This window comes from Macrobrachium nipponense, chromosome 3, assembly GCF_015104395.2.
Source record: "Macrobrachium nipponense isolate FS-2020 chromosome 3, ASM1510439v2, whole genome shotgun sequence".
Classification (NCBI taxonomy): domain Eukaryota; kingdom Metazoa; phylum Arthropoda; class Malacostraca; order Decapoda; family Palaemonidae; genus Macrobrachium; species Macrobrachium nipponense.
In genome coordinates, this window is record NC_087202.1 from 112670541 (window position 1) to 112686655 (window position 16115).

At 39.0% G+C, this 16115-nt stretch overlaps 1 protein-coding gene across 2 annotated transcripts in view; it reads right to left on the reverse strand.

The window, feature by feature from the left end:
• Nucleotides 1-3068: 3068 nt before the first annotated feature.
• Nucleotides 3069-16115, reverse strand: part of LOC135221973 (casein kinase II subunit alpha) — a 51654-nt gene continuing 38607 nt past the window's right edge. The window contains exons 7-9 of one of the 2 annotated variants that reach the window (XM_064260056.1): nucleotides 14061-14096; nucleotides 4302-4538; nucleotides 3069-4157 (exon numbers count right to left, since the gene is read on the reverse strand). In XM_064260056.1, the coding sequence (XP_064116126.1) occupies nucleotides 4304-4538; nucleotides 14061-14096 (271 nt within the window). In that variant the 3' untranslated portion in view covers nucleotides 3069-4157; nucleotides 4302-4303. The remainder of the gene's footprint in view (nucleotides 4158-4301; nucleotides 4539-14060; nucleotides 14097-16115) is intronic. The other variant, XM_064260057.1, reaches the window with a different exon arrangement.

A 16115-nucleotide genomic window follows, 5' to 3' on the forward strand; every position in this document is an offset into this window, starting at 1 on the left:
GGATGAGCCTCTGAAAATGAATGAGAGCTCTTCCGAAATTTGTTAATGAGTTTATCCGCTTAAACGATAAAAACGTTAAAATCTATGTCAATGAGAACTACCCCATTTATGAGGGGTCCCCCACTTAAATGACAAAACGTTTAGTATCTTGACAATGGGGAAAACGTCCTTACTTGACAAAACTATTAGCACTTTGCTAATAGGGGAAAACCCTTTAACATGACCGAAAGTCACCCAGGAATCCGAGTATATAATCTTCCCGATTCTCAGAGAAATCGAAGAAGAGGAAAGAGGGATCGAAGAAAAAATTCGGGTATGTCTCTCCGCTAACTCCGAATCCTTTTTAAAAATTTCTGTAAAGGAATGTCCTGTGGAGAGTCCTGAAAAAACCTCCTCTTGACGAGCGTTTAGAAAGCGTCAAGCGTCCTAAGAAACGTCCTGAACAGCAAATAAGACATCTACAAGTCTTTTCTCTCGCAAAGCGTCCTGCCTAGCTTCCACCGAAGCGTCCTGGCGAATGTCCACAAAAGCGTCCTCATAAGCGTCCTGCCGAGCGTCCTGCTTAGCGTCCTGCTGAGCGTCCTCAAAAAACGTCCTGCTTAACTACGAGCGTGTCTGAGCAGAGAACACCAAGTCTTCTGAACGACGTTTCAGAGAGGAACTCGTTGAGCGCCCTGATGCATGCAAGGCCCGCCAAGAGGCGTCCTGGCGAGCGACCTTGCCAACATCTCAATGTTATGACGAACCGCGTTTGCGTATGACGTTGAATATTTTCAAGGGACGTCCTCATGCGAGTCTCCATGGAGAGCCGCACGCTGCTCCTGAAGTGTGTGAACACTAAAGGAAGACGTATGGCTTTCGTCTTCAAGACGGGCCTTAAAGACCTTCATACCTTCTTAGAAAGACAGTGGCCGCCTGTGCGACAACTTGCGTCTTAGTAATGCAAAAGAACATCTCCAGAAACGCACTCAGCAAAGGAACGCCGAGCGTCCGAAAGACACCCTCGCAAGGTGCTTGCCGAGCGTCCTGGAGAATGTCTCTACTTATAGGACGTCGAGCACCTCCAAAAGCTACCTCACGTCTAAATTGCCCTTCTTATGCCGAACCAGAGACATAAGTTGTTTGACTATGCAAAGCAGCTTGCCGGACGTCAAACTTATCAGCTTGCTTTTTCGAAGTAAAGCGAACGTTACATAACGTATACGGAGCGCCATGAGGAGAGGAGACGAATACTGAGTTGCTCCTCCAAAAGGTGGAATCTAGAATGTCCTTGATTACCAAATTCTTTTGGAATGCTAGCGAGGTTGAAACAGCTCTAACTTCATGAGCGTTCACTCGCAGGAGGCTCAAATCACTCTTCTGGCAAGATGAATGAGCCTCCTTAATATGTCCCTTAGGAAAAGAGCCAGTGCATTCTTCAAAAAGGGAAAATGTGGTCTCTTTACTCTTCATCCTCTCGTGACGAGAGAGAGGACGTGAAGCGTCCTCTTCTCTAAAGCTTCTTTAGGGGGCGCGAGTCCTTCCGAGAGCTCCAACCCCTGTGTGGGGAGGACGCCTCGGAGGACGAGAAGCAACAATCCTTCAAGATTCGTGCACGTGCTCGATCTTCGGCCGCCTGGGAAGCGACAACAGGACCTGCCGAAAGGAAGCCAGATCAGCATGAAAAACCCGTAACCCTCCTTCGGCTTTTGACATGCCCTCTCCCTGGTTTCCTGGGAGTCCGACAGAGGTCTAGGCCTAGAGGCGTTATGGGGCCGATCTGACGTTCCCTCCTGACGAGAGAGAGGACGTGAAGCGGTCTATTCTCTAAAGCTTCTTAGAGGGCGCGGGCGAGTCCTTACGAGAGCTCCAACCCTTGCGCGGGGAGGACGCCTCGGAGGACGAGAAGCAATCCTTCAAGATTCGTGCACGTGCACGATCTTTAGCAGCCTGGGAAGCGTCAACAGGTCCTGCCGAAGGGACGCCAGATCGGTGGGGAGCCCCGTAACCCTCTTGCGGCTTTCGACATGCCCTCTCCCTGAGTCCTGGAGTCCGACAGAGGTCCAGGCCTAGAGGCATTATGGGGCCGATCTGACGCCCCTCCACAACACAAGGGGCAGCACTACACTTCACAACACTGATTGGAGAGCGAGCACTATAGTCTAAGATTACTTGATGTAATCCTCTAGCAGACACTTCTTCTAGGCCCGTAAGCCATACCACAGGGTTAGGCAAAATAAAATCTACAGGAGGTTAGAAGGTTCATTATTTCTAACTTCTGTTTACTGTGGAGGAAAACTCCTGATTCTAACACGCTCTAAAATGCGTACATGAATCCTACTTCTTCCGTAATCAGTCACACATTACACTAATTACATTGAACTTATGCAAAGAAAACATGTAAACGTCATATATACTAAGCGAGTGTCTACCGAAAGTTCTGGTAGCCTCACCCTACCCCATGCAGACAACAAAGTCTGAAACTAGGCTAACTAGCTTCAGACATCAATTGCAATGAAAAATTTACGATAGCGTATGCCTAGCCACAAATCCAAGTCAATAATCGAAAGAATAATTAGGATACTTAAGCGGCTAATGAAGTTTCAAAATCCTAGGCGGAGGTCTGTAAACAGTTGTTTACCGACCGGCGACAGAAAAAAATATGAATAGAAAATGGGAATAGTTCCTGATATCCGCCTCCCAGCGGCGGGAATGGGTACTACCACCTGGCCGCCCACTGCGTGTGCCGCGAATTTTGAAATTCTGTCGGACTTCGGAGAATACAGCTATATATATATCTGTCAGGTAAGTTTCATGAACAAACTGCAAGTTTAGTCATGAATAGTCACAATTGGATTATAAAAATCATTATCAGTAATCAATCCTAAATATCTAAATAGCTGAGTGGGCAGGAGTAGTTACTTACACCTAAACAAAAGATTTGCTACTGTGAATTTCAACAATTTTTTTAGCTGGCAATACTAGAAACTTTTAGTTATGTAATTACTTGGTAAGTTAATATAAAATTAGAATTTTACATGTTTTGGACAAATTGAAATTCAAACCAGATGAGGAGAGCAAAACAAAAGTTCATTACAACATTTTAATAACCATAAGAAAAGGATTCACTGATGAACTGACAATGAAAATTTGTCAGTCATGAATGGTAAAGTCAAACCAAATCTAGTTTGGCATGTTTGCGTTATGAATATATGTATAGAAATGTGTTACACACACAACAAATACATACTTACATATATATAATGTATGTATGTATGTGAGTGTGACGTAATTGTGTGGAAATGTGTATTAGATATAAATTTGAAACCCTCATTTTTGTCCAACTTAACGGAAAATCCAAAAAAAAGAAAAAAAAAATTTGTCTTTTTTCCAAAATTCCATACAGTTCCTAAATGGTACAAGTTATTTACAGACATGATAATCATTTCATGACAATTTGTCATGTAGTAATATTCAAAACTGCACCGGCAGTAACAATTTTCAGAAAAAGACTTAATGAAAACAATTACAAATCACAAGTTTTCCTTCTCCGAAACAATAACTCATAAAAATTAAGAGTACTTAACCAAGCATTAATCATACATTCCTTAATATTTACACTAAAAATTTTCAAGAAAAATTGTTTTATATTTGAACAACTAACAAATCATCAATATCTAGAAAATAAAAAGGAAATTTATAAAACTTGTTCCGTTCAAACACTAGTAATGTGATTCCTATATACGTATGACCAAACAAAATAGTGAATCACAGTTTCAGAAAACCCTGCTTTTGGTGTTTTAGCTGTATCACCTTTTTGGTAAATTGCATAATGTCTTTTATCTACACTCCTCCCATGAAGCATGCTCAACATCATAGAAAAACCTTCTTGCTGTCTGGGTCCCTTTCACCATGTACGTATGTTTATATTTCAGGGTTTCAAGCATTTTTTTCCAATGATGACAGTACTGTACAGAACACTAAAAAACATGATCAACTTTTCAAAGGTCATCGTTACATCTGACAGCTACTCACTCATTTAACAATGCTCTTCAACTATGAAACACATTCTCTGCAATTATCAGTGGATTGCTTCTTGTCTGCAACTAACTGCCAGGTGACATTCACCTTTATTCGTTTATTACCAAGCCAAAGCATGTTGGATCGTCACAGTTAGGCTTGAAGAAAAAAAAATTTCATTGATCACTACTAATTACAGTATATCTTCAAAACATACTTCAATTTATTCAATACTCAATTTAGGTGCAGTAATGACAATTATCGCATAAACCAAACAAAATAGCTAACTGTACATCACTTACATTTATTCAGGGACACCTGTCAGAGAAACACCAGGAGGGGCGGGCGTTGGAGAGCTCATATGCCGCGTCTGTTCTTTAACAATAGGATAAAAGTAAGGATGTTCCATTGCTTCATGAGCTGTTAAGCGTTCCTGATGATCATATCTTAAGAGTTTGTCTAAAAAGTCCAGGGCTTCTGGCGATACTAAATGTTGGTTTTCACTATGGACAAACCTTTCCCATCGTTTTCGAGAATGCCTGTTAAATATTGAAGGAGATCAATTATGAAGCAAAACATCAGGTTTCAAGTATCATGGTTAGTTTTCCCTTGAGGTGAACACGCTATTTTAACTCGTACAAATATAAGAGGTGCATGTACTCTGGTTTGGCAATATAAATGAAAGTTAAGGTCAAACATCCTCTCTCCCCCACACTGACATTTTTTAGTTCAAACAATTATTTATATAATAGTTTACATATTCTTTTAACTTATCTAACATTTGGACAGGCTAAAAATTTATGACTATTTTCCTTAAACTAAGAATGTTATGCCCTGATGATCTAACAATCACAGTATACATCATTACTGGCCTTGGCAGAAAAATTACGGTAATTGTAGACGAGATGAAGAATTGCTGTATACAGTGATTAACACTGAACAATTTAATGGTATAATTCATCTGTACTCTGTGCAAGTGTTTATAAGAGTACTTTGATAGTATATAGCTACCATAATTAATGCTACTACTAATATAAGTAAATGTTCTCATGACAAGAGTTTATCTACATATTACCCGTCATATCTACCAGTTGATATTATTATTAATATTGTTATTAAAAACAGCAATTATAAGAATTATTGAATGATATTGCTACATTAGCTGCTTTGATCTTATGGTCTACTCCATTTTCCTGATAACAGTTTTCTCTGTTACTGCAACTGGCAATCAATGTGCGGACGTGATGTATCGGGTGGGAACAAGTCAATTTCAGGGATTATACATAAATACTACATTAGCAAAAATAAGTGAAATATGGTGGGCATAGCCGATAGGGTTATACACACTATATAACGATAGGTATAAATCTAGTTGGGACGCAGGTCAGAAGGTGGCGGAAGCTGACCTCCTATTAGCTGGAGAAAGTTTTTCTCAAGCCACTTACTTCTCAGTGCTAAATTAAATACTATAGAATTTGGGCCAAAGGCCTAGCACTGGGACCTATGAGGTCATTCAGTGCTGAAACAGAAATTGAGAGTAAAAACTTGGAAAGGTGTAACAAGAGGAAAACCTCACAGTTGCACTATGAATTAACTCTTAGGAGAGGGTGGAAAGTAAGATCGAAGACAGAGAATAAGAAAGGAGGTACAGGAAAAGGAATGAAAGGAGGCTGCACCTGTGGGCTGACAGCACACTGCAAAGAACCTAAGTAAAGCCTATAGTGCATCGCATGAAGTGCAATGACAGCTGCAACCTAGCAGACCGTCGAGGCAGGGGCATGACGTACTGGGCGGTGTGTAACAGTGCATAACGTAATGGCAGCTGGAATTTTCAATGGCTGCTGGGTTCCTTGTCTCATCTGGTATTCATGGACCAGGGGTGCCGCTAAATCTGGTGGTATTGTTATGTCCATTTATATTCCTTCTTAATTGCTGGTCAGGGGCCTTCCCTAATATCCTGGTGTGGTTCCTAATAGCTGCTCCCTGTGCATTGCGTGAAATTCTCTTCGACAGCTTCGTGGTAGTCATACCAATGTAAGAGCCAGGACATCCACAGGCAGGGCATAAAAATTGGTAGACATTTATCTGCTTCAGCAGATCTCTTGCTGGCAGGGTTTCAGTAAGGGTCTCACACTAATAATTTTCTTCAAGACATCTTTATCCTCACAGTATCACAAGTGCATTCTTGTTTAATAAAACAGCTTGATTTTCTGCTGGGGGTAGGGCTGCGGACTCGCTTTTGCTGTACCATCGATCCAGAGCCGTACTAACTTCCTTATTGATCTGTCAATTCGGATACCCACTGTTTACGAGAATTTGAGTGACAATGTCCAGTTCTTAGTGAGTGCCCTGCCAGGTAGAACAATGGGTGAGGGCCCTCCTAAAGTAGGGCCTGACTTTGGTGTTCTTGAACCGCCAGGCCAGTCTCTGTCACTATTAAGGCACAGGCCTAGGTTCGTCCGCTTCATGTAGACTTGGCTTTCTTAGACCATCGCTGGTCTTGGAAACATAGATGTTGAGGAGGGAGGAGGGGAAGCTGGTAGTTGTTGCTGAATTTGACAGTATAATAGAGCGAACTGCACTGCTGGAACATACACCAGACAGCTTCAACCTCATCCTCTCCCCCCCCACCATGTCTATGTAGAAGTTTGCGAACAAGACACCAAGGGGGCAACCCTTTGCAACTCTGTCCTTCTGTTTGAACATCTGGCCTCTAAGGGTGGAGAAAGGGGCCTCCTTCGTAAATCTTGAGGAGGATCCACAAAAATACTTCTGGGATGTTAAGCTGGGGTGTAGAGGAGACCCTGTAGACATGATTCATCATGATATCGATGCTCTCATCGCCAGGGAAGTTTGTGAATAGGGATTCTGCATCAAATGAGGTGATAGTACCTCCCTAGGGAGTCTTAATTTCTTCAAGGAACTCTGTTGAAGAGCGCAGGCTGTATCTACTTGGAACGTAGAGCGTCAAAATTTGGTTTGGTTAGGGCTTTTTACCAGTCCCTATGTGGGGTGGGTGTCTCGCTGATGATGAGGTGGGTGGATGGGAGCATTTCCATCCTCATGTGTTTTTACGTTGCTGTACAGGTAGCCAAGTCTCCGATGATGGGTGGGAGGTGTACAGCATTTGTAGCTGCGTTGACACTGCTAATGATGTCATTAGCTTCTTTTTTTATTTCTTCAGTGAGGTTTTTAGAGAGGGAAGCTTCAGTTTGGCAATGATCTGGCAGTTTAGCCATAACTAAAATCAAATAAAGGAGTACTCACTACTGATGTAGTAGTTTGATTACCACCCTGGATGATTGCAACGATCACTTTTATATTTTGGATCTACTCAAGAGTTTAATATACCAGTATGACACTTTTCTGAAGCAGGGAACAGGAGTTCGAGTGGCTACGAGGGCGGCGGCACATTATTCTGTTTTTGGGATTTCAGAACTGAAGCGTGCTCCACTAATACCAAAGCAGTTTGTTTCCATAGAAAAAAAATTCTATGAAACTCAAAAATATATAGCATCAAACAGAACTGTAACTTGTGTACAGTAATACACCAAACTTACGCGAGGTTAGGTTCCAGACCCCCCTCGCGTAAGGGGAAGTTTCACGCAAGTTTGGCACAGTCTCTGAAATTGCTAATAAATGCTTACTTATAGAGTTTGAACACTAATGATGACCCTAATCATGCTCATTAAGTATAAGCTATCTTTTAAATGAAATTAAAGTTACTGTAATTTGATTTAAAAGTTTAATACGTTACCCTTAAAAAAGGAATAACTGGTTGGCATAGAGATAGTTACAGTAACTACTATCTACATGTCTCCTTTTTCGAACGTATACTAAGTAACCCCTAATTCATGGGATGCCATTTTCTTTTTCTGTGAGTAAAAGTTTTCTTTCCATCACTAGGTAAACTTCAGAAGTCGTTATAGTCATAACAAAGTCACACAATTAAATAAAATAAAGAAGACATGTTTGTACAGTAAGTTCCAAAACTGAAGCGACAAATTTCAGAGGATTTAGTTTGAAATTCACTAACTGGCAACTACAACTCGTAGCCAAATTTTTTTTTTCTACAGTGAAAGCTCTATCAAGCAAAATAAAGCTAACATATGATGCACAAATATCAAATCTATGATATTTATAATAATCATAAGAAAAAATTACGGTAATAGTCGATATTTATAACAATCATACGAAAAAATTACAGTAATAGTAATTTTTTAAGTATAGTAATTACTTCAAACTATAGAAAGGAAACAATTTGAAATTCTTGTTCAACACAGGATTACCAACATTACCAATATATATTTCGAGCAATGTGGAAACAAATATTCAATATCATAGTGTATTATCAATTATTTTAGCGAAGATGCATAAAACAATGCAAGTATCAATAGAATGTAAAGGGAAAATCTCCGCGACATTAAACATAATCAACCATGAATGCACCTAGATTCGATAAAGAAGTTGGGGGGTGTGGTTGGTAGTTCTAATTCTAGCTTCTAGGACCGAGCATAAAACACCACCTTTGAGAAAGGCTCTAACTGCTGCTGCTACCTTCAGGTGACTAGGCCTAGTTCCGGGCATTGCAAGGCTTACAATGCAGGGCCACTGTCTGTTATTTAGGCAAAGATAGAACCTTCAGGACCGATACCAGGACCTGTCCTTGCACCTGGGAAACAGACTCGCTATACAATAAATAAGAAAGACGGTCGCAAGCAACCAGAACACCCGTAATATCACCACCTGGTTAAGTAGGGAGATGACAGACCCCAACCACCCCTTCCCCCATCTCTACCTCTACCCACAATACTAACTCCGTTTTCACTTAAACCTTTTACCTCAAATCTTCTAATCATGTCCCAACCGTGAAATTTAAGACTGAATTTGCGTCAGTGGGCGTATCATAAGAGAGTGATATCACCCAAATTCATATTTCCACGGACACCCAGTAATCAGTTCAATCCAGTCAAGCATTATTGTATAACAGAAATTTATGAGTTTTTTGGAGATAGATAGATAGATAGATAGATAGATAGATATAGATATATATATATATATATTATATATATATATATATATATATCTATATATATATAGATATATAGATATATATATATATATAATATATAATATATAATTATATATCATAGATTATCATATAGAGCCATATATAGATATATATCGATTAGATATATATATATTTATTAATCTAATAGATACATATAATATATATAATAGATATAATATATATTATATATAATAGATAGAATATATATATAAGAGATATAGATATATATTTTATATATATATATATTTATATATTATAATGTATATGCATATATATATTTATATATATATATATTATTCTATATATATAATATATATAAAGAGGCAACCGAGCATGACCAATAGGCCTAGTGCTTGCTTCTTAAAACAGACCTTCTGAGGTATCCTGACTTAGATAAAAAGGTCCATTAGAGAGAGAGAGAGAGAGAGAGGAGAGAGAGAGAGAGAGAGCGAGAGAGAGAGAGAGAGCAGAGAGAGAGATACAGGAAATACTACTAATTAAAATAATGCTCGCCAAGCATATTCCCACTCAGGATGGTATGGACAAAAATAGTCTCACTTATGCACTGAAGAAAAAAAAAAAAAAAAAAAAAAAAAAAAAAAAAAAAAAAAAAAAAAAAAAAAAAAAAAAAAAGTGGAAACCTAGGAAAAAATACTTGTTTGGTGCGACCCTGAACGCAATTCCACATGCAAAAATTCTCACAATTGAGAAATTCAATGAAATTATTAACTAACAAGCTGGAAAATATTTTTCCTTGATTCTTGAAATGGGCCTAACCATGTAACCAATGCTAAATGCGCATATAACTTGGATTTCTTTTTTTCTTTTTTACACCAACTTGTCTTATTTATATTTCGTTTAATCAGATGCTAAACTTCTCTGTGCTTTATCAAAAGAAATCAATAACTTTTGACATAACGCTATAAAAGTAGAAAGTTAATTTATAAATATTAGGCCAATGCTTATCTCAGTCCCTGTTGCCACTCTATGGTGAACACTTGATATCACACTTTGAGAGCCGCAGATGTTTCTTTGGGGAAATTTTTTTTTTCTTTTAATAAACAATTATTGAACTAACATTGATCATTCACTGGGGAAATAATTTCTGCGCTTATACAGTTAATCACTGATATGTATTATCAGATAAATAGGATGACAATAAGTGGAATAAAATATACTAACTGACAACCCCACGAGTTTCTAAAGAAGTACGATCAATTCTGAGATTTGTCGCTTCACTTCTGGAACTTACTGTACATAAGTAATGTTTGCAGAGGGTGAAGGTAAAATTAAATCAATTTAAAACCATCAACTAGTGAGAGAGAGAGAGAGAGAGAGAGAGAGAGAGAGAGAGAGAGAGAGAGAGAGAGAGAGAGAGAGAGAGAGAGAGAGAAATACATACGTCATGTAGGTAAAACTGTGGAGGGGTATCATCTTTAAAAAGTGTGAATGGGATCACTTCTTCTGAAAGTACATTAACTGTATGTGCTGTAATTACGTAACTTAGTACATACAGATTGTACCAGCACTTTTCTCCGAGGTTAAGAAAGTAATTTTCACAGAACGACAACTCTGATGTTTTACTAGTAGATCATCGAGTTCTTATATAGTGACTGACACTGAATCATCTACAGCCTTTGTATTATTTTCAAAAATATAAATAGCACACACATAATCTATGTACTGGTTTTACAATTAAAAGCATGAAAACTTATACTAATTGTAGTATATTAGTACGTACTTCAGAAATTAAACAAAGTTTCTGACGGGATATCATCTTTGAAAAGTGCAGTAACTTTGTGAGTGGGTATCAAATCTTATAAAAGTACATATATGCACTAACAGCATATTTAAGCATGTACAAAAATAAAAATAATAAATTTTTAATAAATACTTTACACAGAAAAGCTTCAAAATGTAAAAATTTGCATAATAGATTAAACAAACACTTTTGCAGGGTTTTGCAGTGCTTCTGGAGGGTTCAGTAATGTTCGCGCAATTGTGAAGAAATCGTGTGTGATAATTAGTTCAGTTCCGATGAAAAGTTCGCACTATTGTGAATTCGCGCAAATCGAATTGCGTAAGTTCGAGGTATTACTGCATATACTTATGTATCCTGCAATCCCGAAGATTTTGTCCCACAACATTATTTCATTATATATATCGTGTATAGTGTGTGATGCATTTTTGGTAGATAACATGGGCTACGCTTAATGTGTGCATTTCTTTTTCAACAGATTTTACTAGTCTACGCTTTCTATGCCTGTCTGTTTTGGTAGATATCCTAGAAGCAAAAAATACATTTGGATAAATGAAAATCTTCACACAGCCAAGTAACCAGGCTTACCAACCGCATTTTGTCTAAGAATTCATTACCGTTTCTTTTAGTAAACAACAACTTAGTAGACTACTGTGTGCATTCTTTAATTCTTTACAAGAAAATAGTGTCGCCTCAACTTGACATACAGCTCTGGGGTTTGCCCATTCCACTAAGTAACAAAAACCTACATAATACGGTAACCTAAGGATAACTCTCATAGCTTTTAGTTTAGCCTAATTCCATATAAATTATCCCCAATTGATATTTTAAGATTATCATTCAATTTAAAGTTTGTATACTGAATTACCAAATATACTCTTGTATCATCCAATCTTAAGTATGGACCCTTATAATTTTGTACATTAACACGATTTCATCATGGCAGCTTAAATTTTGAAATTTGTGGTAGCACTACTTTTGTTTTGGGTAGGTGACTCTGCTAGAGGATTGATGTCTACACCTAACAATAGCCTCTGCAGCTAACCTTGAAAAGCCCTTCGCTCTAATAATTTTCATGACATTCTGTTTCTGGTCAGGACCAGAGTGGACATGGAATCGCCTAAAGTGAGGCTGTCAGAGTAAACTTGGCTTTTGAGGGAGTAGTCTTGGTAAGCCATCCAGTAGCCCAAGGAAATCTGAGAACCACTCCTTTAGGGGCCAAATTGGGGGTTACTAAAGTTATTGTTACATTTTGGTAGGTTCAAAACTTGAGAAATTCGCTCATCATGCTGAATGGTGGGAAAGCATATAGACCCTGTTTGCGCCCATGCCAGAGGGTTCAGGCCTGGTGAACAGATTAACTAAGGCGATGATTCCTGGAGGTTGCAGAGAGGTCCAGGGTTCATTCTGTGGGAAAGACCTATCTTTGATGGCTCAGTTTGTCCGCAATTACATTTAGTTTTCCTTAAATAAATCTCATAAGGATCCGAGTCTACCCAGAGAAGAAGGGCCTATGCTGCTTCACAGAGGGAGAAAGGAGGAGTCCCTCCTTGCTTCTTCATACATGACAGGGCAGTGGTGTCTGAGTGGATTGCCACTGTCCTGTTGCAAACCTCCAAGGCGAACTGCTTCCCCAAATGAATCGCCTTCAATTCTTTGACGTATGCCAACTTCTTTGTTCCATGTCCTGGAAACTTCAACTTGTTCCCCAAAGCGGCTCCCCAACCTAGGTCCGGCACGTCTTGAGTACAAGTATAGGTCGGGGCTCAGAGGGAGGAGAAGCTTCCCTTCCAACAGTCTGTTTTTGGACTTCTATCACTGCAAGTTCCTCTTGATTTCTTCTGCCCCAGCTAGCTCTCAGGAAGAATTTCATCACTCTCATGTGGAGTCCATCCAATGAGACAAACTGCTCTATGGAAACAGAGTTCCTGGAAGACTCATCCACTTGTTGGGTGGGCAGTCTTTGAGAAAAACTTGTTCACTGTCCTCAGGCAGGATTCTACCCTGTTGGGGGATGGAAAAGCTTGAAAAATCCTTTAGTTTATCACAATTCCCAAATACAGAAACTCCTATGTTGGAGTCGGTACACTTTTCCTTTGACTGGGATCAAAGGAGCCAATCGTCGTCCAATTAAAGGGAGAAGTTGATTCCCATAAGATAAGAGCCACTTGGCAAGGGGGTCGATAAGGATGTGGAAGTATTCACCCTGGATATCTGTGGAAATCATCCAATCTTCTTGGCAAAATGGATGATAGGACAGTCTGGTTGGTTACCATCCTGAATTTCGTTTTCTGGACAAAAAATTCAGGGCGCCGACATCTACGACAGGTCTCCAACCTCCTGATGATTTGGGGACTACATAAAGATGGTTGTAGAACCCGTGAACTGACGTTTTCAACCACCTCTTTTGTGCTTTTCCTGCAGAGGGCCGAACACCTCTTTGAACCTACTGAAAGGCTCAGGGGTCAACTTCTTAAAAGCACGAGACGAGAAGAGGACGTTCGAGTGAGGTCTGGGGTGAGCCCTCAAGTGTGCTATTATGAAAAGGATGTGGCTAGAGAAGAGAGACTTGGTGCCAAAGGCAGCCTTTTCCTTAGGTCGTCTAGTGAAGTGGGTCAAGAGGTCCTGTGTGGACTTCTTTTGAAGGTTTGACATAATTTCATGTACTGTGGACTGCAGAAACAGATGATGGTGGTCTAGGGGTGAGAAGAGGAGTGCCGATTTCTGTGAAAAGTAACACCCTTGGTGGTGTACAAGCAGCAAAGCTCTCTCTTTTTAACCCTTACTGGACAGGTAAATATACTGATATGCAGCTTCTCAGGCCGGGTAACTTTGAGGTCGGCCAATTTACGAAAAAGACACATCATTGGAAAGATGACGTGCAAATGTACATGGTGAAAGAAAAAAAATTCTAAAAAATTTTCCCTAACTTCCAGAAGTTGAAAATGACTATTTACAACCCCTTGTGGGGCCTCTTTTACAAAAGAACTGTAAACTTTGCATTGTTTGTCAAACAAATGCTCGTACTTCGAACTGACTGATTATCTAGTTTATACTTGTATTCGACTGCGTACTGGGTCTTACAAGTTAAACTGTATTAAAAATGTTTTCATTTACAATATATAGTTTAATGATAACCATACTCAACAAAATAAAGAAAAGTATGAAGCATTTAATATAAAATTTAACTTTCAATATATCACTTAGCATAAAAAATGTATAAAATCGTACGTAACCGCGGTGATGTCACACCCAGTTGACTTGAGACTGAACGAGGGAGCGTTGATATGTTGAGGAGAGAAGGGAGAAGAAAGTTAAAATATTACTGTATGTAAAAGCAATAACAATTCACATAAAAAAGGGAATTTCCCAATAAATTTAATGTGATGATAAAATACGAAAACAATAAAATGCAATACAGAAAGAGAGAGAAAAAAAGTCTTAATTGAGCCAGTGTTCAGTGAGACAGTTTAGTTGAACAATAACAACAAAATAGTAAATGAAAGAGCAAAGCTTTTCACAATAAAATTTAGCATAAATGATTAACAAAATCATTAATTTCAGTGATACACAGTAGACTTGAGGTAGAAGGAGGGAGCGTTTATATTTTTGAGGAATAATAAATTAATGATCTTAATCGTGCGTTGTGGTACTGTTGAGGAGAGAAGAGACAGTAAAATCTTAACTATAAGAAGTATGTAAAAGCAGTACCAATTCACATGAAAAATTAAACATTTCACAACAAATTCAACAATGATAAAACATGAAAACAAATACAATACAGTAGGAAAAAGGAGAAAAAAAAACAAAAGGGGGAAAAGGGAAAAAAGAAATAGCTTTGCTCGAGTCCAGTGTTCGGGGTGCTGAGAATAGAGAGAGGAGAGCGAGAGAGAGAGAGACGAGAAAAAGCTTGCTCGAGTCAGTGTTCGGGGTGCTGAGAGAGAGAGAGAGAGAGAGAGAGAGAGAGAGAGAGAGAGAGAGAGAGAGAGAGAGAGAGAGAGAGAGAGAGAGAGAGAGAGAGAGCGCTCTGCTTCCCACTGACTTATCAGCTGGGCTGGGATGATTATTCACCCATTTCTTTCACTTACACTCAATCTGCCCAAATCACTGATTTTTGTTACGGTAAAATATGTACCTATCTAGTGACAATTGCTTTTTATAATTTTTTACTAGTACTGTAAAAGTACCTAAGCTCTGTAATAAACAACCTGGTGCCGCTTTAAGCTTCTGCATGCCTTTGATTGTTATGGATATTTGCTTCATATTTCGAACATATCTTACTTCAAACAGCCTTCTGGAATGGATTAAGTTTGAAGTCTGAGGTACTACTGTATTTTATTTCATAAAATTATAATTACTGCTCACACAATATCAACAGATAAGAAATAAAACCAGTAACAAATTCTTAGCATATTTGTTGAAAAATATTTCCGTAAATTTACCAAGAATGAAGATTCAGTAACTTTTTTCCACTTTAACATGTTTTTTCTAACATTTCTTTGTACTTTTCTTTGTAAAATTACATTTACAACTGACATACTATCGTAAGGCAAAAACAAAAAAACAACAGCAACCCCTTGGTATATTTACAAGCAAATATACATAGATGTCATGTGAGAACGAGACACACAACATTCTCCCTTCAAGTCACAAGCACTACTGAAGTCCTGAGATGCCCACACTCATGATTTTAGCCAGTGCAAAAGTTGCCATTAGTGAATTTACGGGCTATAAAAGTACTGGCATCTCTTTCCCACCCAACTCTTTCCAAATCGATGGCACGAATATTGTTTCTCTACAGGATTAATCCATCCCCATAATGAATAGACGGGTCAGCTCCTGGGAGCAGTCTCAAGTACCCTTGTTTGTACAAAAGAAGACACCAAGCCAGTCCGAAGCACTATCCCCAAGCAGAGAGGAGCAGTCCTTAATTTTATGTGAAAGTGCTCCCAAAGACCAATCCAAAAAAATCCATGACTTAAAAAAAGACCTTGAATGTTCTTGAGGAGGTGATCTAGCTCTGTTGTAGAGAACATTACTTTCGCTGGCGAAAACGCTGACCTTTGGGATGAATCAATTAGCCCAGAGTGGTCCACCTAAAGGGAGGCAAACTCCCAAGGAAGGAGCTTCTCCCATGGCATATGACAAGTACCTCCTGCGAGACAGACTGGAAGGAGCAAAACTGAGGGAGGCCTTCCCTTGCTCTCTTTTCTCTGAAAGCCAGCCCTCAATCTCGTTCAAGACTTCCTCGCTGTTGAAGAAAGCAACGAGGAAAGCACCATCTTA